At 44.0% G+C, this 23171-nt stretch overlaps 1 protein-coding gene across 4 annotated transcripts in view; it reads right to left on the bottom strand.

Annotated features, from left to right (window-relative positions):
- Positions 1 to 20917, bottom strand: part of glis2b (GLIS family zinc finger 2b) — a 23479-nt gene extending 2562 nt beyond the window's left edge. For 2 of the 4 annotated variants that reach the window (XM_046038588.1, XM_046038604.1), the window contains exons 1-3: positions 20074 to 20917; positions 1279 to 1480; positions 639 to 769 (exon numbers count right to left, since the gene is read on the bottom strand). In XM_046038588.1, the coding sequence (XP_045894544.1) occupies positions 639 to 769; positions 1279 to 1456 (309 nt within the window). In that variant the 5' untranslated portion in view covers positions 1457 to 1480; positions 20074 to 20917. Of the gene's footprint in view, positions 1 to 638; positions 770 to 1278; positions 1481 to 1977; positions 2005 to 20073 lie in introns of those variants that run through there. The other 2 variants (XM_046038610.1, XM_046038597.1) reach the window with 2 other exon arrangements.
- Positions 20918 to 23171: the final 2254 nt, after the last annotated feature.

The raw sequence follows: 23171 nt of genomic DNA, 5'->3' as shown, positions 1-23171 counted from the left end.
GGGGGGGGGGGGGGGGGGGGGGGGGGGGGGGGGGGCATTGGGATATGAAAGCATCCTATCTGAATCCTCAGGGAATAAGTAAAGTGTAGAGTGTGTGTAACGGTGGGGTCGGTGGGATGCGGGGCAGCTGAATGGTCCCAGCCAGCGTGTCTCAATTCAATTGGGAGGGAATTGAATTAGGCGGCATGAGGTCTGCATGGCTGTACCTTGTCTTAAATCCGATTATACAAACACACACATACACACAGGCACACACACGTCATGCCAGTGGGGCCACTGAGTGCAAGTCGCGCAGACAGAAGCACTTGTTGGGGACACAAGACGTGTTTGATAAGAGCTCCCCCCCTCTCTCTCTTACACACACACACACACACATAGATCTCCCTCCCTTTGCATAGGAGAATGTGACACAACCTGATGTTTTTCCTGATTTGCTGACCCTAGCACGCTGAGTCAGTCTCACTACTGCACCGAAAGACACTGTTTATTCTTTCATCAACTCAGAGATTAACAAACTGAAAGTATGTGAAAACAAGGGGAAATAATAGAGGTATTGGTGGTCAAAGTAAAAGCTGGTAAAAGCTAAAGCAGAACACTTGTACTGGTGTGTGTGTGTGTTTAAGCTCAGTCCTACTCACCCCTGAGGGGATGTAGTTGCCATTGGTCATTTCTGGAGAGGTGGGGGTGTGGCGGGAGGAGGGAGACATGCTCAGGTCCACTGCAGGTGGGGTGGGAGTATCTGTTCGATCAAGAGGGACCACCTGCACACCTGAGAAAACACACACAGACACACATATTAAGGTGACCTCACAACTGGATCTGATACGGGGACACTGGTCTCACTCTGTTCCATTTTCTCAAACACACGCTTTTGTTTTTAGCTTACGGCTCTATACATGGTAACGTCAAGTCGGTCTGCCCGTGAAAATTTGCTACACACATTCATGTCCCATCAGGATTATTTCTAATCACCTTAGTGAACCCTTCACATTTAACGCCATCATCAGGTCAAAATTTCAATTTGTCCAAGTACCTGCTAAACTGATGTCATTCCCATCTTCCACACATGTACTTTATGTTTAGTGCTAATTAGCAAATGGTAGAAGGCTAAAGATGGTGAACATGGTAAGCACCATGCCTTTTAAGGTCAGCATGTTAGCTTTGTCACTGAGCGCATGGTAACATGCTGGTGTTAGCATTTAGCTCAAACCACCACTGTGCCTACAGTCTCACAGAGCTGCCATCATGGCCATAGACTCTTGTTTTGTTGTTACCTACCTGTGTGCGGAGATGCTGGCGAGGCGGGCTCTATGACTGCAGTGCCATCATCTGCCATGCGGAGCTGGCGCGCTCGCTTGGGGTGCAGTGGGGAGAGGGGGGGTGAGCGCGCCCCTCTGTCTCGCCCATTGGCCCGCCGAGGGAGCTTCAGGTCCAGGGGCTCGTCCAGGGACAGCATAACCGCAACCCTCCGACCTCCCACCTGCACAAACAGTCACAGAGGGGCAGAGTTAAGCCAAGTGCACTTGGTTTTCATATAACGACACATACAATGAAATGCTGTATTCCAATTCCAATGTGAAAAAGTGACAGACTGCAGAAGACAGATTCTCACACCTGCAATAATCCCCATGTGAATGTTGTTCCACAATGCCTGCAGGAGATACTCTCCAGATACTCTCCAACAATGGTAAACTGACCACAATCGTAAACTGAAAATCTGAGTAAGCCAAAGAAAAATAAACACACACACACACAGATCTGAGTGACCCTCTCGCTTTCCACGCTGACCTTTACTCACACACTCTTCCTGAGGAATGTCTACAGTCCAATCCAGATGGTCACCCTCACCGCCAGCCCTGCTTTACCCCACCCCTCGGCCAGCCACTGGCCCTTGCACCCTGTCACATCACCCCCTCCCCATCCCACCCCCACCCCCACAGTGTGTACCCTCAGACCCCATGGACCTTTGAGACCTACCAGCAGCCCCTCCAGGCCTTCCAGCTGCACCCACTCCGTCCAGCTCCTCCCTCCTCTAAACACACTGACCTCTGGACCCAGCCTGAGGGTTGTGGGCAGGGCGCTTCATCTAGCTGTCATGTTGAGTTCCAGCTCTAGTCTTCCTCTGGCACCAGACTGACCCTGCATCAACCGTGTTGTACCATGCAAAGAATTTAGCAAATACCTACACAACCAAACACCTGAATGAACCCCGTTAGTCAAAGCAACCCCGCTAGTCATATCTGAGGCATAAGAAACAATCATAAATGGTTAACAATAGCAAATATCAACAAAACCAGCTGAAGAAATACTTTTTAGTTTTAGACAGTTAGTAGATATTTACAGAAGCCAGATCCACATCTCTTCAAATTATTTTCCATCTGCACATACACACACACACACACACACACACACACACACACACACACACACACACACACACATTTGCAGGGTGTCCTATATTCCTGCTGGAGTTCATGTAGAGCAGCTCCCAGTGTGCATGTTCAGTGTGCACAATACAATACAAGTAATTAATCAAACTATAATTTCAACAAATTCTCCCTCTCCCTCACACACATGCCGACAAACACTCATAGAAGCCTCGGTTGGTGGTGAATGGTGGGCTTTGAGAGTGACTGGCCAGGGGCCACATGAGAAATCCTTGTGTCTGTGAGGCACAGAGCAGAGAGGTCACCAGGTTCACCAGCCCAACGAGGAGATGGCCACCAGCTTACACACACACACACACACACACACAAACATACACAGCCAGTGTGTTTATAGACTCAACCAGCTATACTGTATACTGTATGAACATGCACACAGAGCAGCATTATGGCAGTATCAGTGAGATCTTTCTGTGCTGTCATACATATAGACTCATGTTGCTCACATGCACATAAAGAAATGTCTTAGGACAAAAAAGCTTTGGTCTTTATCTGATTATTAACCACCCTGACAAGCACATGACCCACCGGCCAATCTTGATGGGTAGTTTAGACTGACTTTACACCAAAATGTTAGTGATAATTTAACGTACAAAGAGCAGGGGCATGCTTAATGCAAGGAGAAAGGTGTTTACCAGAATTATGTGATGATGTCAGTCACCAACAAAATACATCACCACATCAGGTTTTAAAATTACATTGGAATTGTGCTAAGAAGGGATCTATTCATGCCAGAGCAACCAGTCACTCTTTCAAGGTACACACGGACATGCGAGTTAAGACAGACTTGAAAAAATGTGAACCTATCCTTTAATTTGACATTTAACAGCTACATGACAGCCCTCATGTGTTTACACTGGCTCTTGGGGGTGTTTGTGTTCCTTTTTTACTGTCTAATAATATCTCCCTCATCCTAGATTTTGTTAAATGTATCCAGTTACACCCGTGCAGACTGCTAAACAAAGAGATTTAACCACATCATTATTGTTGATTATACCATGACACATACTAAAATTGATTATTTCCATCAGTTAAACCGAACCAATCAATTGTGAAATGATAAAGGAGGAGTTGCTCTAATTATCATTTTGACCATGGAGAGTTTCTTATGTGGGCAAATGCTGTCATTAGCTGTGAAAATAAACATGTTCTGATCTGTCACAGCGGATATGATCCTCATTTAGAATGAGCTGCGGTTAATACATTTTTTTCTCTCTCTCTCTCTCTCTCTCTTGCTTTCCTCTGGACTTGGTAGGTCTGACTAACTTACTGTAACCCCTACCACACAGGTTTCCAAGAGTTTGGGCTTTATTGTTTGGCTAAAATAGCAGAAAATCCCCTGTTATCCACTTTTAACTGAATAAAAGCCCTTACCCTGAGGCACAGACCAGGAATCAGCTTAACCTTTTCTACAAATCCTACTCTCATCCACTGTGGGGACAAACAGGAAACTTGCCTGCCATCAGTGCTATAATCCATGCTCTAAAACATGATGAGAAACAGATATGTTACTTTTGGATTTATGTATAACTTTGGAATATAAATCAATTTGGCACCTCAAATCATGTGACCCTACATTTCCCACTGTTCCACATGCAAACCATTACTATCCATAATGGACTGTATAGCTCATCTTTTATAGCTATCCCACTACTGCTCAAACCACACCTTGGTTGACATATATATATATATATATCCCTATACAACAAAGCACATTGTTGGTATCATTCAGCTTGTTGCATGCTGTAAGAGGGGAACTGGGAGTTTACATTAGAATGTAAGTCGCTTTGGATAAAAGCGTCTGCCAAATGAGTAAATGTAATTGTAAGTATGATACAATAGTGGATCCATCTTAGCAAGTCATTTTAGTGTTAAATACTTTCTCCTTTTAATCCTGAGAAAGTATGTGTGTGTCATGTATCATGAGTGTAAATATTTCAGTTGTTTCCAATGCAGTGAACTTGTTTCTATCTATTAAAGTTGAAAAGATTTGTTGGAAAAAGATTTTTTAAAAATACACATACAAAAAGAAAATAGAAAATAAGAACTATATAAATAATACGCACCTTTCATTTATACAGATATGTGTGATGAATATTTGCACAGATATTGAAAAACACATATGGTGTGTAGAATTATACAGTACTATATATATATATACATAATTGCAGCCATACATCAATTAACACTTATTCTATTAACACTTATACTCATTTGGCAAGAAAAATAATAAAATAATACTGAACAAAACATTTACATTTCCATATTTAGTTCATCACTAAATCTATCTCTAAGTTACCTAATTGGATGACTTAGGCCCATGAGGGTTAAATGAGAAATTAGACTTGAAGCCATTGAAGATTATGTTTGTTTCCTAAATGCCAGGAATGTTTTGAGAACAACTGGAAATGTAGTTAATGGATGGATGTGTGAAGGCCAAACACAGATTGACTTTGAAACCAGTTAGTTATTCATAAAAGTTAAGTGATGAAGGGGATTTGAGTATACATTTTTTAAAGAGGTTTGAATAATTTGGTGGAAAGAATACAGACTTAGTTGCATGTATTGAAAACTTTTTATATAATTTATTATTATTACTTACATTAAAATCCATTAATGGGCTAAGATGAAAGGTTGCACTTGTTAAGAAATAAAAGGAAAGGTGATTGTAATATTATAGGTTCTGTATTTATTGTCATTTGCTGTATTCATGTTTTCTATGGTGATTTATTAGTCACATGACTAATCAATGATCAATGAATTGTATTTGAGAAAACCGAAAACAGCCTCAGATGATGAAGGCAAGATAGCCAAACACAACAGATGAATAACGCATGGTGTACTGAAGGAGGTTTGACTTGCATAAAACGTCACATGGGACCTCTGTGTGTTTGTGTGTGTGTGTGCTCTCAAAGAACTTCCTGCAAAGAAACCGACATGACAGACAGACAAAATTCACTTAAAACTCTCTTGAACTTTGCTAGCAACTCAGCAGGTCACAAGATATCTACAGTACCGCCTACACCAAAGGCAGTCCATACTGCACTAATGTGTTCCCACTGGAGTCGGCCAGTACAGTCCCCCACTGCTGGATTTTACCTCAGCAAACCCTCATGACTACTTCTTGGTGGGGAAATAGTAGAGACTGGCTGGGAAGTGACTCACAGTGTGTGTGGATCTTGGACTGAACTTATGGGATCTCAACTATGTCCTCCGAACAGCCACGGTCACTGAGAGGGGGTTTGTGGGAAATGTGAGACAAAGACAAAGGGCGACTGAGAGAAAGAACGATACAGAGAAGGAAGGAGTATGGTGTCGTCTGTGTGTATGGCTGCGTGATATGCTTGTGTGTGTGCATGTGTGTGTGTGTGTGTAAAGCTCAGTGGCGGATGGCTGTGAAGTTTGTGGAAAGGGTGTTGGCTGGCCCCATGCAGACTTCCTTGCTCAGCCGTGGGGTCGACAGTCTCTCTGAAAGAGGGCATTGTCCCTTCTCTGGGCCCTCTCTCTCTCTCTCTCTCTCTCTCTCTAGCAGAGTAAACACAGCAGCTGAACAGGAGAAACAGGAGAGGAGGGATGACCGAAGGGGCCACAGGGAGGATATACGAGGGTGAGGATGAAGGGAGGAAGGAAGAGTCCTGAAAGAGAGGTTTGTGCGTGTCCTCTTTAGAAACCCTCATCATCCCCTGCACAACCCTTCCCCACATCCACCCCACTGCATTAGGACACCGCCCAAGTCCCTTTGATGAGGCATGGGTGTGTGTGTGTGTGTGTGTGTGTGTGTGTGTGTGTGTGTTTGTGTGTGTGTTTGGGAGCATGAACATGGGTCGAGGTTGAAGGGTGTGGGAGTTGGTTGATGGCTGAGGTGCCACAGGGGGGCATCAGGTCAAAGGAGGGCTATGTGTTTCAACACCTCCATGCTCCGAGGCTAGGCTCACACGGATCAGCGCTGACCCTTAACCCTGCTCCTACCGATTGATCTTTAGTCTGGTCTGATCTGAGGAGGATCGGTTCAGTCGGCTCCAACTGATGGTGCAGAAATGAGAGCCAATGAAAAGCATCAGAGGATAGGAACGCTGTGTAGTGTAAGATTATTATGTTACAGGGTATAAAATCGGGTTGTGTAATGTTTTGTTTTCTGTGAAGTTTTCCGGGAGAGAGGGAGAATGAGTGTGTGTGTTTTGTGCGACCCCATTTGAGGTTGGCTGTAACTTAATCTGCCTCCTGCTGTGGCCCTGTGAGGTGATCTGTAGGAGGTCAGCCATCTCTCTCTGGGGCTCTTTGCATTCTCTTTTTCATTCTCACACACAAACACACACGCACACACACACACACACACAACACAGAGCGAGAGAGAAGGAACGTGATGGGAACTTCTAGCAACTGATGGGGTTGATGATGTGATTTAGAACACTGAACGATCATGCTGCAATAAAATTTACTGACAGGAAGCAGAAATTCCTAAAAGAGTACAGATGCCCAGTCATCACCAAACTAATACAGTTTTAAAAGACCAAGGTCACTGAGGGTGGGTTCACACTGAAAGGTCCGATTCCTGAATCGAACCAATGAAAGGCATTGACATTGTAATTGTTAGGCTAAGACATTGTTTCAATTTTCAAACTAGTCCGGTTTGCGTCCACAATGGCAAAACCCAAATGGTCCTGAATTTGTAAACAAAAGCCATGTGGTGGGAAAAAACAACAACAACAACAACAAACCCCTCCAAATATGTGCAGCATTGTTGACACATTTGAAATTTTCACAAGACACTGCTCAACAGATTGCTGGAACCCATTCTCCTTCACTTTATGGCTGAATATATTGAATACCTCAGTAATCTTCTCCACCTTCTCTAGTAACTGAGCAAACGTTCTCTTCAGCCCAAATATTCAGGAGGCATCTCATTTCCTTGTGAGTCCAGGTTTTTACCCTGTTAGTCGACATTTTGGTAGCAAACGCTACTAGTTCACCAGTTACCAAAAAAGGATGAGAAAACATTTTTTTTAAACAATGAAATCAAGTACAATAGTACACTTCCTATTATTGGTTCAAATGGTGTTCAAACCAGAAATGAACCGCTCCAGAGTTCACAGGACAGTGATCTGAGATCACCCCTTCGAGGACCAGGGAGCAGTTGTTTGGTCCACCCCTAGAGTTGAATCTGAAGATCAGACCAACCCAAATAAACAGCACCAAGGGTGTACATGCTCCAAAAATACACAAAAACCTCTGCTATTGCTCAGTTTTTCTTTTTATTTCCTTATGCTAACACTTCTCAGAAAACAAGTCTTCACCAGAGCACCACAAGAATGGTGTCCTCCTCCACTCAAATTCATCCACAGGTGAGTAGGGGAGGTGTTAACTAACTGCTTGGTGACCAACACAGTGGACAAGTGATGTGGTCTCAATAAGCCATCACCGTTACCTGGCCTGGCCTCATGACCCTTCAAACACATAGGGTTGAGCATAGTTATGAAATACAGCCCCGACCAATAAATGGGCCAGCAGAATATGAGTTTATCACATATTAAGGATTTGCAGTAGAGAAATACCAATGACATGTTGTGGTCAATTAGAAACAGTGTATCCATTACATAGTTTTTCCATCATACTAAACTGTAAGTCCTGCTCAGTAGCCACATTTTAAGGGTCCTTTTCAAACATATTTGTTTATGTAATATGTTTATGTTCAAAAATGAATATCAGATTAAGAGAAGATTAACTCAAATATCAATATGCGGGGAAATAATCCACTATCAGTCAAGCGAGTTTGCTAAAACCTTATAGTAGACTTTGTTAGTGATAAGCCCTTCCAATATCAGGGGTGAAACTTATTGCAAATTATATTGCATCAATTTTTAAAAAGGTGATCAAATACGTATAAGAAATCCCTATGGTGCATCTCCTGCCATGTTAAATCTCCAGTGCAACATTGCACTGACCACATTAAATGAACTGAAGGAAAACAACTGTGTTATGTAAATGTTGTTTCACAATTCTGTGGTTTAGCAATGATGTTTAGAGACCTGCAGTTGCAGCATGTGTCGTGTCTAAACCTGCTGGTTTTCCCATCCACCAGGTGGGACGGACAGGGTCAAAGGTGACTGGCTGAGATGTGGGTGTGGTGCAAACTCTGACCCCTGACATTTGGGTTTTATCTGTTATCTGGGTCCAAGGAGGAGTAAACAACTTGGCACGTTTCAAGTAGGTTGGCACACTCAGTACTCTGTGAATAATCGGATTTAAGTGATCAAAGCATTTGAAAGTAAAGCAATTCCCGTTAGCAATTTTCCTTAATAGCCAGATTTACAAGGATTCATATCAAAGGCAGGTAAGATTAGTCAGAGAAGCACACCATGTAGCAAGTATGACACATTATCACTGATAGTGAAAAAGAGGTTAATATCCAATTATTATTATGTTTAGAACTGATTTGGAGACAAAAGAAAACATGCCCAAAAATGGTCACCCCTGCACTCCCACTTCTGTCATTGCTGACGTTTTTTGAGGTAATAGCGGCAAGTGACCCCACCTCCGCTGACACATACTCACCCAAGCCACAGCCCCCGCGTATGCCCTCCACCCCTCACCCCTGATGGATAATTCAACACATAAACATACACAGCTGAGAGATTTTCTTTCTTCCCGACTCTGTCCTCCTCAGCCAGCCGCCTCCTCAGACAGGAAACCTCAGTTTCCACTCCTCCTCCTCCTCCTCCTCTGGGGCTCTTATTCCCTCTTTTTCTTTCTCTTTATCCCTCTATTCTTTGCATTAGTTTTTCTCTCACGTTCACCGCTCTGCTAACTCTTTCAGTTTGTTTTTTCCCTTCCACTTTTCATCACATTCCTCCCTCAACTACTACTGTACCCCTCCCTGGTTTTAAAGGTACATTCATTGCCAAATGATTTCCTCAAGTCACACGATTTCTTCAAAATAAATTACACGTATTAAGTTTCACTCACTGACTTTTCTATTACTTTTAATCAAAACATCTCTCCTTCCATTCCCACTGTTGCAAAAAAGCACACAGGATTGTACACAGTATTATGTAATAGCAGCATGCTTGGAGCCATTGGGGAAGGGCTATTGAGGAAAAAGACAGTTGTTGGAGCACTGGAGCCAAAACGGCTGCAATACAGAGACAGAGGGACATGTGCGATCACATGCTTCAACACCGGGAGAAAAAACCACAAGATCGCCACTTGTTCTTTCAGAGTTTTAAAAAGAGAATTTATTGCCCACAGATTAATGAGAGTGTGAGCATGCAAAACGAAGTGATAAAGATGCAAAGAAGGAGGGGAAGGGAAAATCAGAGATTACATATGAGACAGGGAGGCAGGAGTGAGTGAGGGAAGGAAGGAAGGAAGGAAGTAAAAAAGGGAGGGATAGATGGATTTAAGGAGGGAGAGAGTGCAACAGGAAGCTTCTCAGCAAGCTACTGATGGCCTCCAGCCAGAGCGTTCAGACACTGAAGAATTCCAGGCAGAGGGCAGGGAGGGAAGGTGCCAGGAGGGAGGGAGGGAGGCACAGAACGAGGAGGGCGGGGCGCACTTGCGGTTTGTTGTCAAAGGGGACTGCTACATGAGAAAGGAATAGCGAGCACTTAAAGCGATATCTCTCTGTGGTTGAACATTAACATTTTTGTTAGGATGCAAATATTGGTATTAATAGTCTGACATTAGCTTTCAAGCTATGTCTGTGTTCCTCAGGTTGCAGCATGCAAAGATGGACTCACTCAGTATCCGAATAAAGAAATGTGACGGCATGCAACTCGGGCTGAAACAACACAATTCATTTTTTTGTCAGTCGACAGAAAATGTATTGACAACTACACTGATAATTAACTGTTCAAAAGTCATCTTTCAAGCAAAAAATGCCAAAGATTTAATGGTTCTCTTCAGATGTGAAGAGTTGCTGCTTTGTTTTATATCATGCATTTAATCTCTTTGTTTGTTGGACAAAGGCATTTGAGGTTGTCACCATGGGCTCAGGGAAAAGGGTGATGAGCATTTTTCACTATTTTCTAACACTTCAAATACTAAAAGAGGAATTGGTTAATTGAGAAAATTGTATAGAGAAATGAAAGTATTTAGTTAGCCCTACATGCAACTTATCAGGAATTTAGTGTGTTGTTACATGCATACTTGCAAATTAAAACACATACATTGATGACAGCACTGTGGATTTTGATCAGAGATTTGATTTTGATGGCAGACCAGGCTTGGAGGAGAACATGAGAGGGAGATGAGTGGTACATCATTTTAATTTGAGAGAATCCACTAGACTCTGCATCTTAATAGCATCCAGACAGACCTAACAACAGAACACCAATTCCACTTAGTTTGCCGTGTAGTGAGATTAGGCCTGATCTATAAACAGCCATCTGACTGAGATTTCACATTGTGTCAGAAAGCCTTATGGCCTGCTAAACCCAGGATAATCGCACGACACAGTGACCTGACTTGACTCTTGGTGGGGTGGGGATGGACGGGTAAATATCAAGGGAAGCATGCATTATCGGATCACTATACTAATGCTTGCCTTTTCGAATAAGAATTTGATTTTGATTCGATCTTCAAACTGGAATCAACATCTACCACAGAGAACATCTTCATGCCACGCTATTGAGGTTTTGACCGATTGTGCTTCAGTTTGCAAATCTCATTAGGAAATCTGTTCTGCAAGCAATCATCCAAACTGTTTTGACAGAACACATGAAAAGAGAGGAGGCAGGTATAGGGGAGAGAGAGCAGCTGCACATTGGCATGAGTCTAGGAAACTTCTCCCAAGCCACAGTCAGTTTATTAAACTCACTATTAGCTGCTATAGCCTATGACATGAACAGTTAGTGATTGAGGGCCCACCTGTAGTAACATGGGTTTTGAGTCACTGTGTAGTTTTTCTCCCATCTACTCCAATTCAAAATCAGACGTTTTTAATCAACTAAAACAGTTTTAATCTATACTGTAGTATCCGGACAGCAGTCAGCGGTAAACAGATAATCCGGGGACGATGACACAGTGAACGCAGTAAACCTACCGAACACTAATGCTTAAGGCACTTTGCACAAAGGTACTGTAGGCTTTGAAGAGTGGTGAGTAATCTTATAATAACGTGGGGCGTTTCACAACATAGAAGTTTCATAGCGCAGCAAATGGTGGCAGGAATCAATGAACATTGTAAGAGGCCTTTCACCATCCGTGAGAACAGAAGAGAAAAGAAGAGAAGAGTGTATTTGTCTTTGCACTCAGGAGATTTTATCAACATCCCCACTCTGGCTTACTTTGACCTCCCACTAACTCTGCTGGGTCTCTCTCTACCTCCTGCGGTCTACTGAATGCATTATCTTCAACCAGACACTCCTCTCTCATTTTTGCTCTGCCATACTTCCATAATAAACAAAAACTTGCATGATCTCCCTCAGTTCTATTCCCTCTTGACTTTCTACTCACTTCCTCAGGCTGTATCCCCGTCATCTGCCATCACTCTCTCCTCTTCATCTCTTTCATCACCCTTCTCACATCTCTCTCTCTCTCTCTCTCTCTCTCTCTCCCTCCCTCTCTCTCTGCTGTTCTCTCCCCCCTTTTCAGTCCATTCCTGTGGCCTCTCCCCACAGGCAGTGATGCAATCCTCCGACTCCTGCGCGCAATCACAGGGTCTGGAGTCGGCTCGCCAGCCAAGCAGGGGCGTCACCACACCGCGCTCAGTAGGAAAGCAACAGGAGAGGAAAGAAGAGAGGTGGGGGGAAAGAAAGAAAAGAAGAAATGAAGCCAATGAGAGAGAGAAGAAAAGCAGTCTGAGGCTGTCCGAGCTGGTGGTGGGTGATAGAGGAAAAAAGTACAGTGATAGAAGTTAACAGCTCTGTTTTACAGTTTGTGTATATTCACAACTAAACTTGGGGAAAACAAGTTTGTGTTCATGCGGTGAGGTGTGTGGGGTTTATCGCAAAAGTACCAGTGGAACTTCTGAATGAATTGGATTCTAGATCAAACAGCACAACATCCCCAGCTCCTTGTCCTCTCATCAGCCCACTAACCAGCTGTGTCCGTTTTGCCAGTGTTGCTGGATAGGGTCTGTGTTTCGGAAGTGATGGTTCTTTGCTACTCCCACACTAAACGCTGTCATTCCAGCTGACTCACACTAACATTAGCATTATTCTAACAGCTATACTGGCAGTATAAAATTCAAGTATTATTTGTGGAGGTATAATATTGTTAGATCTGGCATTTTTACATACTCTCTGGAGGTCTACACTCAAAATGTCCCTTTCTCCATCTTTCCTTGCTGGGGAAGTGCAGGTGACATGTGTTGGCAGAGTGTACAATGGATATGCAGTGTTATGCTAAACTGTTTATAAGTGTAGAGATACATGCATGCAAAGAGTGATCTCATCAAACGCAGTGCACTTAGACATAAATGGAAAGAGAGGTTATAGGAATTTAAAGGGCCATGTAAAAGCTGAAACCTTGTAATGGCTATGCGCAGATGTGCATGCACACAGACACGCACACACATCGGCTTTGTAGAGGCAGATCTCCCCTAATGGCAGCAGAAACGTGCACAAGGTCAGGTTAGGAATGCAAAGAACTGCCACCTGTCTAAATCTTTAAAATACCAGGTTCTCTTAGCACGCACACACAAACAAAAGGCCACTGGGGGCCACTCCCTAAAACTCAGGGTAGAGTTTAAGCCTTTAGAGAAATGACTTCACCCAAAAACCAAGCACACAGACGTGCACCCCAAAACTTGAGGATGTAAGAAAGTATATCACTGAATTACCACCACAGCTTCAATACATAACTGAGTGTACAAAGCAGCTGCATTTGAACTCAAGAGGAGATGTCTGTTATATTCCCTCACTGGTGAAAAGCCAGCACCAGTTCTAAGCCAGAAATCTCTCTTTCTTTCTCTCTCCCTCTCTCCTACACAGTTAACAGCAAGCTGAGGACAGATTAATAGGGGTGACATACGTATGGAAAGATAAGCAGCAAAGCCGGGCTAAATTTCAGCACCAGTTGCAGGGCCGATGTGGCCTCTCTTCCCAGTGACCACTTCAAGGATCAGAGAAAGAGGTATGGAGGCATACAGTGTATGCACACATAAACACATTGACTGCACACACCCCTGTGTGCCAACATACAGACATGCATACACACACACACACACATACACACACTGCACAGCATGCTGGTTGTGTGTTGTAGAGTTCAGACCAGTTCAGAGCGCTGTGGTACTGGTCCAGCTTTGGGAGGGGTGCGCCTGTCTCACAGTCATTTCCTGGACAGGAATATTATGGCACCACACGCATGAGAAACAAACCCCTTCTCGCCCTACACACTGGCCCCAGCCACTTTCGTTTGCCTGCAACTCAATAAGTGCACAGTGAAATCCCTGGGAAGCGAGTCTCCTTATTCACTAGCCAAGGTAATATGATACCAACAACAGCTTCATGCAACACAGCCTCCGGGAGGCTGGGGGCAAGGCATGGGGTGGGGTGGAGGGTGCTCTCTTTATCACTGTATGGGGTTGCTGAGGCCTATCGGACATGTCTACAGTGTCATAACTTTCCTACTTCTTCGCCCCAGAAGAATTCCTGGATGGCCACTCCCTGTCCCTGGAGAGGGCTGGGTGACACCTGTGCACCAGCCACGCTGCGCAGGAGAGAGCCAAGGGGGCACGGAGTGCCAGATGTGCTCTGGACAGGGAGTGTCTCTGTTAGTGTGTTTGTTAGCATGTGCGTCTATATGTGTGCATTAAGTGTGTTTATGTGCAGAGAGGAGAAACGGTGCAGCTTCCAAAACCAAACCATATTGGAAAGGGATGAAAACAGGAAGCGGGAGAAATACAAAACAGCAGTGAGCAATTAGCAGACAAAGTGACGTGATTTGTGTGTGTGTGTGTCTGCTTCTTTAAATTTGGGCGTGCCCCCCACCCCCCCCATACTGTCTGCTATACCTCCATTTGAGCCCTCCTCCCTGCCTCACCAGTGATCTCATATATATATGTGCACACAAAGCTTGTGTTGTCTTTTCCTTGTGATGCTGTGCCAACTTTAAGGCAGCCCTGTGTTCTCCCTCCTCACATGGAGCGCCTGTTTTCTCTGAGTAACCCTCCGCCCTGTGCCCCCTCCCACCATGGCTGGCAATAAGACAAGGTCAATATGACAGTCTTTTCTCTCCTCTCCTTTTCTCCCTTTATCTCCCTCCCTCTCCCTTTCTCTCTGTATTTCTGTGTTCTAGCTCAACTAAGTGACAGGCTCCACCCTACAGCTTTTATCTTTCGTGGCTCCATCTGAGAGAGAAAAACAGAAAAAGGGAGCAGAGAGACAGATGCAAAGGGACAGATGGAGGGCGACTGAGATGGTGACAGACAGAGTTGAGCATAATGCTGAAAAATGAAGTAGCACTAAACTCTTGATTTAAATTCTTTGGCACATCCGATGTAGGCGATCTGTTGGAAAAGAGCTTCAGACAGATCTGGAGCTGATTTCTCTTTTCATTTTCCAAAACACACTGAATAGCAAGGGCTAATAAATGTGCTGTGGACAAACACAATCAAAGAATGAGTCTAAGAGAGGAGCTCAATTAGTGTTGAAGGTCAGGGCGATACTCATGCTCTTATAAACTCTTCTGTCCTGAATCAATACTGACATTTAGAATCAATTAAGGAATAGTCAAGCTTACTGTGACTGACAGCACCATTTATTTAGACCCAAGCCAACAAGGAGCAAGGACACTTAAGAGGCAATCGGACACAGTAAAAGAGAGAGCCCTGTGTTAAGATAGTGACTGGCCATTACTCAAGATAGCCACTAAAAGTCAATTATTAAGATTTTTAGCAACCATATAAAAACAGTTAAGCTATTCATAGAATTATCTGAGGTCAGAATAAGTCTTTATTTCACAAAATGTAACCTCAAACTTAAAACATTTTCAAATTACATAAGGCTTCCTCACAAGAAAAAAAACAGCCACGGTACATATGAATTGAATTAGTGCTGGCACCATCTCCACAACACCAGAGAAGGTAAACACTTACAGGCCAAACTTTTTTCTCTCTCTCCCTCCCTCTCTTTAACTGCATGTATAAGATGGAGAATGTCTTATATAATGTAAGCGTCACTTATGAAACTGGGGGCTCATGGAAAGTGGGAGACTAAAAGGCAAGGGAGGGACGAAGGGAAAGAGGGAACAGAAGCGGAGTTAAAAAGCGAGGAGGAGATGGAGTCCCAGGGAGTCAGGGATGGAGGGAAAGAGGGAGGAGGGAGGGGGGTGAAGGGGGCAAAGTCTGGAAGCTAGCTGACAGGACTGGATATGCCCAGACAGGGAGCCAGGCCCAGGCCCAGACTTGAGAGCCTTAGTTGAGTCTCAGAAATGCCTCACCCGTCTCTCCCTCATCCCCTTCTTTAAAAAACCCCACCATCAATCCCTCTGTCCCTTCCCAGCATGTTATTCCTCCCCCGTGCTTACACGCAGAGCCCCTCTTGTCCGACTCCTCCCTTTCTTTTCTCTTTAAACAAGCAAACACACACATACATACCTCATACTGAACTGCTGTAGTGCTATTGAGGGTAGAGAACCCAGGGTGTTGGCCAAGTAAGTAAATAATAATACAAACCAGCTGTGTCTCCACTTAAACTGGATTGCCGTGAACCTATTACTCCACAACTCACAGCTCCTTGAAGTGAGCTCCCAGATATCTAAAAGCTCTAGCAAGATCCTAGTTTACTATCATCTATAAGTAAAATACTAAAGTATGTTTGCGGAAATTACGCCAAGATGGACTTCGTGAAAACAGGCTATAGTCTATTCCCTCCACCCATTCTCTGACAGCTCCTTTACATTGCTGTTATTCTTTCAAGCCTTGGCTTTACTCTTGTATTCTTTCTTTAACTTTGTGTGCCCTGCCCCAGACATGGTCTGCATATTGTCTGAAGAGCTCTGCGAGCTGAAATTCTCTCACGATAGAAACACTGAGCAGAGAGTGCAGAAAGAGCATTAAAGAGAATGAGAAGAGGTAGGGTGGGGTAGCTGGAGTGAGGAACTGAGTTGTCTGTGTTTATTTTGGAAATGCAGTTCTGCAGACTTGCAACAGAGGAACTGACCCCTAAACTTCACTGTGTCAGATCCTCGCAGAAAGAGTAAGAGTCCTGTGCTCATTTGGGATGTCCCACACAGGTGATTTTAAACAGCACAGACCATGTATTCCCCCGAGGGGGCATTTTAACCCACCCTGGGGACCCAGGAATGGTCTGCTCCAGGAGGAAACAGTGAGGCCGTGAGGTGATTAGTGGTTACAGTTTAACTGGAGAAAAATGCACGGTCCGTGAGCCCAGCCAGCCAGGGAGCAAAGCGGTATGCACTGGTTGCCTTCGGTTTGCAAGTTGGTGTGAGTCAAGCTCTGTATCCGCTTTGTCTATTCTAAATGTATGGGGTTCAGGAGCTTGGCCATCACCCCACGCAGACACATCACATGGCAGCACTTCAAAGTATGAGTGTGTCACCTCCACAGCCGCACACGTGGCAATGATTTGTGATAAAATATTTTGTGGAAAAAATGCACAGAGCTAGACTGTCATATATGAGGGCTGAGAGAGTAATTTTCTGTGATTTTAGACTTTAACTTTAGTTCAGCTATTGAATCAGCTCTGTTTCTACTTAGATTTTAATGAGTCACATTGATTTTTTTCAGCCTTGAGGCTCCTATGATTTCCACTGGAATACCATACGGCCAACATCAGCTGCAAAATAACCAAGTATTATTACAAAGTAAGGATGTGATGTTAGCAATAACCAGCAAATTGTGAACCTGAATGATAGCAGTTTGTTTGTATGGCTTGATCTGGCTACATCATGCATGTCCTCTGACATTTTGAGCACACTCAAAGCTCAAGATGCCGGGATGTGCAACTCTATTCAACATGACATAATCTAAATGTTAGTTATATTTCATCTGTTTAGCACCCTCATTGATGAATCACAAAACTGTCTGATTAGAAATCCGATTAGCATTAACTGCTACCAAGTGCTTCTCTACAAGTGTAACCACAGAAAGGACATACCTGCCATGGGAATCTAAAATAAAGTGGCTCTTGTCCCTGTGAAGATAAATGAAAGTGTGTATCAGGTGTCTTGTTTTCACTGCGTGCTGCCTCGTTCACTGACCACTATAATCCTCCCTCCCCTGCTGCTGAATTGCCTTTCAGCTTGACAGTAATCCCCAGCATCTATGGAACCCCACTGTGATATCAATTCAAACACTCACGCTGGCTCTCCCGGTGTAGTTTGTACCACTTACATTCCACCCCCTTATTGGTCGCAGTCCTAGTTTTTTTTTTCCTCCAGTGGCAGACATATTTTACATATATTTCACAACAGGCTGACTACACTGTGTGAAAAACAAATCTTACTCTTGTCAACTTGGATTTCAGATCGGTTTCTTTGTGGCACCATGCTCACAATGTAAGAATCATCTGAACTTGCTTCTCTTTTTATCAGATGCGGTAGACCTTTATTAGCCTGGTTTTAAGGCAATAAGTACAAGTGCACTGTGGGTTCCCACCATCCCTCTACCACATGCCTCGTGGTTGCGCTCTGACGCAGGAATATGCCATTAGGGTCCACCTTTTCCACCATAAAGCAGCTGGCTTTCCCTTACACAGTTTGGGACCTCAGGGGTATGATGTCACACAGTTGTGGTGTGGGGCAAAATCGCCAGGCACAGGGAAATTGGGGAGGAGAGGTGACAACCACATCCGTGATTTGATTTCAGAGACTGGCGTAATGCAATGCCTTTATGGTATATTTTCTTGCGTACTAATTGCAGTAGATGAAGCAAGTTGGTGTCAAACTCTGACCAAAACTCTGTGCAGGCTGTCCGAGTATCCACATCTGGCCAAAGCATGCAGTCAGGATGAGAAAATGTACAGCAAAAAAAGGCTGCATACAAAAACACACACACACACACACACATCCTGTAAACATGGAATGCCACCATAGGGATGCACAGCTGGACCCCAGCGGACATCTGGCTTTATGGTGGAGCTGAGAGCCTTTTCTCTGCAGTGACTAAGTGCTGTGTAAGAGAGGATAACCGGTGTGCCGGCGGTGATACATACCCTGGTCTTTCTGTCAAATGGATATTATGGTTGACCTGTGACTGAACTGATCATCAGCTGATTGGATAAACAATGCGGCGAGCAGGCTGTGGATATGTGGAGCACCTGTGCTCACAGTTCAGAGAGGGGTTATGGATTAAATAGCAGGGGCCTGGAAGAGGGAGGGAGGAAAGGGAGTCAAAGTCTTCCCTCTGCACAAAGCATGTGCAGCCTCTTTCACTGCTCCTCTTCCCAATGTACTTTGAGAGGGGTCCGGTGGGCTCATAGCCAGACCTCCTCCAGCCTCATATAATATTTGTGTGACACATGTACCCACATATTATATTGTTCATGCAGTACCTCACATTCACCTTGGAAATATAAAGCCATCCTAATCTGATCCAAAATACAACTGCAGCCCCCTGAGTGTGCCTCTATCTGCATTGTAGCCTAATGCTTTTTAATGATCAGGCCTTATTCCACTCCAGCACGGGGCTTGTTAGGTCTGCCTTGGCAGGGCTCTGCTCTTTCCCCTGGCATCTTCTGGAACAATGGGTTCATGGGAGGCAGCCAATAGGGAGAAGGTCCATCCTGAACCCTGTCCCAGTGTGCACACAATTAGGCTTAGGGACAGTGGAATTGCTTAATTGGAGGAAAATAGCTCTTTATCTAGGTCTCTCTGCCTGTGCTCATCCTTGCCCCCTGCACTACATGCTTGGCCTCAGCTAACTTAGAATTGGTCTAAACAAAAATGATAAAATGGCAAGAGGTATGTGGACCACACTGAAAAGCGGTTATTAAGCAGAAATAACTCAGGCTGTGGTCCTGTAGACATGTATCTGCTGTTGTGACCAGAAACTCAAGTGCACTTTCTGACATAAAACGTGGTGACATGAAATAATAACATATTTAGTCTTTCAGGTGGAAAACACACAGTAAATCTCAACATTATGTTTTTTGGTGGATGTGTACCTCATGTGGTGGTCACAGTTTAGCCACCTCTTTATTTACCGATACATCACTGGTGTAAGTGATTGTCAGCAGTCTGTAGACTGTAGACGTTGAACTCTTTATCAGATGTTGTGACAGAACATCAGAGAGCTCAATGCAAGCCTGCATCTTGCACAACAGCTGGCTGAGCTGTGATGTATGCCCCTGTATAGGACAGGATTTGTGATGCTGCTCTAAAAATGTCTCTCAGGGTTGACGAGGTGGACTCTAGTTTAAGAGAGGACGCAGACACGCGGAGAAGGTCGCTCCCATGTTGAAATAGGTACTGACATAGTGTTTGCGTAAATGGCACAAACGCCGGTATAGGCACGTCCGCCACGACCGGCCTTGAATACGACTGTGTGGGGAGTCCAGGTTGCAGGATACGGGTGCACCGCTGGAGAGTCTCTGAAAATAGGTCACTACCCTGTTTGAACTCGAGATTTTTTTTCACACTGTAGCAGCGCACTCAGGTCAACGTGGACGCACATGACAACAGGAACAATATACAGGGACTGACATGCACGCTGCTCCAGGCTTACCTTACAGGGAAAATGCCGCGGATATGGCCGAGATATCTCCGACTTGGCCCCCCTCTTCCCGGTGCAAACTTCGCACACAAAGTCCTATGGCTCAAGCGGCGTCGGTGTCAAATGACTCCTCGTCAGTGTGTCGCTTTTTCTTCGATAAAAATGAAATACAGTGCTGATGCGTCTTGAAAAAATATTACTAGGTGTCTGGAGAGGCGGTCCGTTTCCAGACCATTGTCGGGATTCTTTCTAAGCATGGAAAAATGAAACATAAGCGCAAACGCAGCGTGCGTGACAGCTGGTTGTTTAAATAAAGTCTAATCTATAGTATGACAGCCTTGTCTGTTGCCGTGGGATGATATATTCTGCATGTTACCATGCTACTGGAAACCCGTCAAAAAGTGTAAACACCCAAATCCGTAGCCTTAACTGTTCCCGCTGAGGAAAAATGAAGACCACTGGTTGTGTTGTGCATCAAAAAACGCAAAGATGATTTCTCCCTAAATTCAAAGCGCATCGCTTAATGGCAACGCTGGTCAAGTGGGGGTTTCCTATGGGTGGTCGTGGTTCTCCTGGCGGGGTGGGAGGGCAGTTCAGACCGGAGGGATGGCACGAAGTGGTGGGTAGGGTAGATAGGGCGGGTTGGCGACGGGGTGTGGGGTGGAGGGGGAGGATCGTCTCCTTCTTCTTCGGTGCTTTTCCAGATGCCGAGGTGGGGCTGTTTGCTGTCTTTTCTCGCAGTTTCCCCGTGACTCTTCTCCTTTTTTTCTCCTCTAAGCACTCGAGCACACGCTGTGTGAGTGTTGATGGTAGTCTCCCCCACAGCCGTCTGACGCGCACAGACAGCCGCCCGGAGCCCAGCCAGCCCGTCAGGACCAGCTCAGAGTCTGCCAGCTCAGCGCATGCTTACTGCTCCGCCCCTCCACCAGGGGCAGTCCCCGGCTTCTCTCCAAACTCTCCCCCCTCTCTCTCTCTGTCCTCATGGCCATCTCTCTGCCACAGCTTCGCTCCATCAACAGGCCTTCATGAAGGGTAGCCTAATACCCATCTGCTTGTTGTCCTGCTAAATGTCTTCTTCTCCAGAGTTTTGTATCTCTGTTCTCTCGCTGGCCACCACCTCTGCCTCACCAAGCTGTCATTCAAAACAGTGTTATAAGTGAAAGGTTCTGACTTCCAGACAGCCATCGCTTTTACTAATAATGTACATTTCCAACCCTATAAATTAATAATCAAAACAACACTTTCAACTATGTGCTACAGTAAACACTACTCCACGACAGAGTATTAAGACAATATTCTAAAAATATGATATTTTTTCATTAAAAGTAAGCACGATTTATTCTTCACTTACAGCATTTATTTTCTGTACTTGTGGCTACGTACATGCTTTCAGGTGTAGGTGTGCCTCCCTGATCTTTGGGGACAGGACAGGCTGGGTGTAGGTCAGGGCCAGGTGAGGTAAGTATTCAGAAATGCAATACCATACTGTAAAAAAGTACTCTGTTCCAAAGCTACTGTTGGATAATAATAATAACGATAATAATAATAATAATAATAAAGATGCATTAATGTTGCTGATCCTGGTGGAGCAAATTTATTTTAAAGCAAAGCAAAGATTGTATGTTTTGTAAATGAAACCCTAATCCAAAGTCTGACCTAAAGAAAGTAAAACTGAAGCGATTACTGATTAGTCGATTAATCAATTGATCTATCAAATCAGTCAAAATCTGTGTTAGTGAGCTCTACTCCTTTGCCGAGATAATCCATCCACCTCACAGGTGTGGCATATCAAGATGCTGATCAGACAGCATGGGTATTGCACAGGTGTGTCTTCGGCTGGCCACAATAAAAGGCCACTCGAAAATGTGCAGTTTCACTGTATTGGGATGTCCGTGCAGATGAGCTTCCCTGAGACGTTCCTGACAGTTTGTGCAGAAATTCTTTGGTTACAAACCGATTGTTGCAGCAGCTGTCCAAGTGGCTCATCTCAGACGATCTTGGAGGTGATGATGCTGGATGTGGAGGTCCTGGGCTGGTGTGGTTACACATGGTCTGCAGTTGTGAGGCCATTTTCGAGTGCCCTTTTATTGTGGCCAGCCTAAGGGGAACCTGTGCAATACCCATGCTGTCTGATAAGCATCTTGATATGCCACACCTGTGAGGTGGATGGATTATCTCAGCAAAGGAGAAGTGCTCATTAACACCATTTGACGCATTTTTGAACAATATTTGAGTGAAAGAGGCCTTTTGTGTACATAGAGAAAGTCTTAGATCTTTGAATTCAGCTCATGATGAATGTGGGCAAAAGCAAAAGTGTTGCGTTTATAATTTTTTTCAGTTTGTTAAGAACAAAAACCTAAGTCCAAAACCACAAATACCATGACTTTAACTCATAAATATTTATGCCTCTCTAAAATATCTGATAAAATGTCAAAAATTAAATGATTCTCTTTCTGGCCTTTTGACAATTTCCAGTCCTTCATAGATACCCATTTATCAAATCACATAATTATTAAGTCAAAGTTTTAAAGTTTTTCCTAATCTTATTTGTTTCCCACAATAACAACATCATAAGATTACACTTAAAAGATTGTGTTTGGAAAAAAAGATGAGTAACTGAATTCAGAAAAAATATGTTACATATAAAGGTTAAATATTAGATTTTAAAAATTTAACCTTTCTATTTATACAAAATGGAAATGCTAAATACACAGACATTATTATGTAGCCTAATTATTTGATTTGTTTTTTTCCAGGCTTTAATAGCAATATATGACATAAGTGTAGATCACGCAAACATGTATATTACACATCAATAACACATATCACATTAACAATTATTTGGTAAAGCTCGTAATGTTACGTTTTTGTTTAGATGTTCAGGGGTGTTGATAAAATTTTTGAGTTGAGAGTTAATCTAATTCTCATCTGTATACAATTTTCATCTGTATACACAGAAAGAAGGCCAGCTCGGCATCTGTCTTGCAGCCTTTTATTTCAAAGCTGTCTGGGAGCCTCTTCCTTGGTCACTCTCTTTTTCTCTTCTTAGCTTCCTCTGTCAAAGTCCTCTTTGGTCTCTTTTCCATAGAGGCTGCTGAGCCCGATTATGT

Source organism: Micropterus dolomieu, linkage group LG02 (assembly GCF_021292245.1).
Source record: "Micropterus dolomieu isolate WLL.071019.BEF.003 ecotype Adirondacks linkage group LG02, ASM2129224v1, whole genome shotgun sequence".
NCBI lineage: Eukaryota > Metazoa > Chordata > Actinopteri > Centrarchiformes > Centrarchidae > Micropterus > Micropterus dolomieu.
Note: the sequence above shows the minus strand (reverse complement) of the source record. Positions and strands in the feature narration are given on the sequence as shown.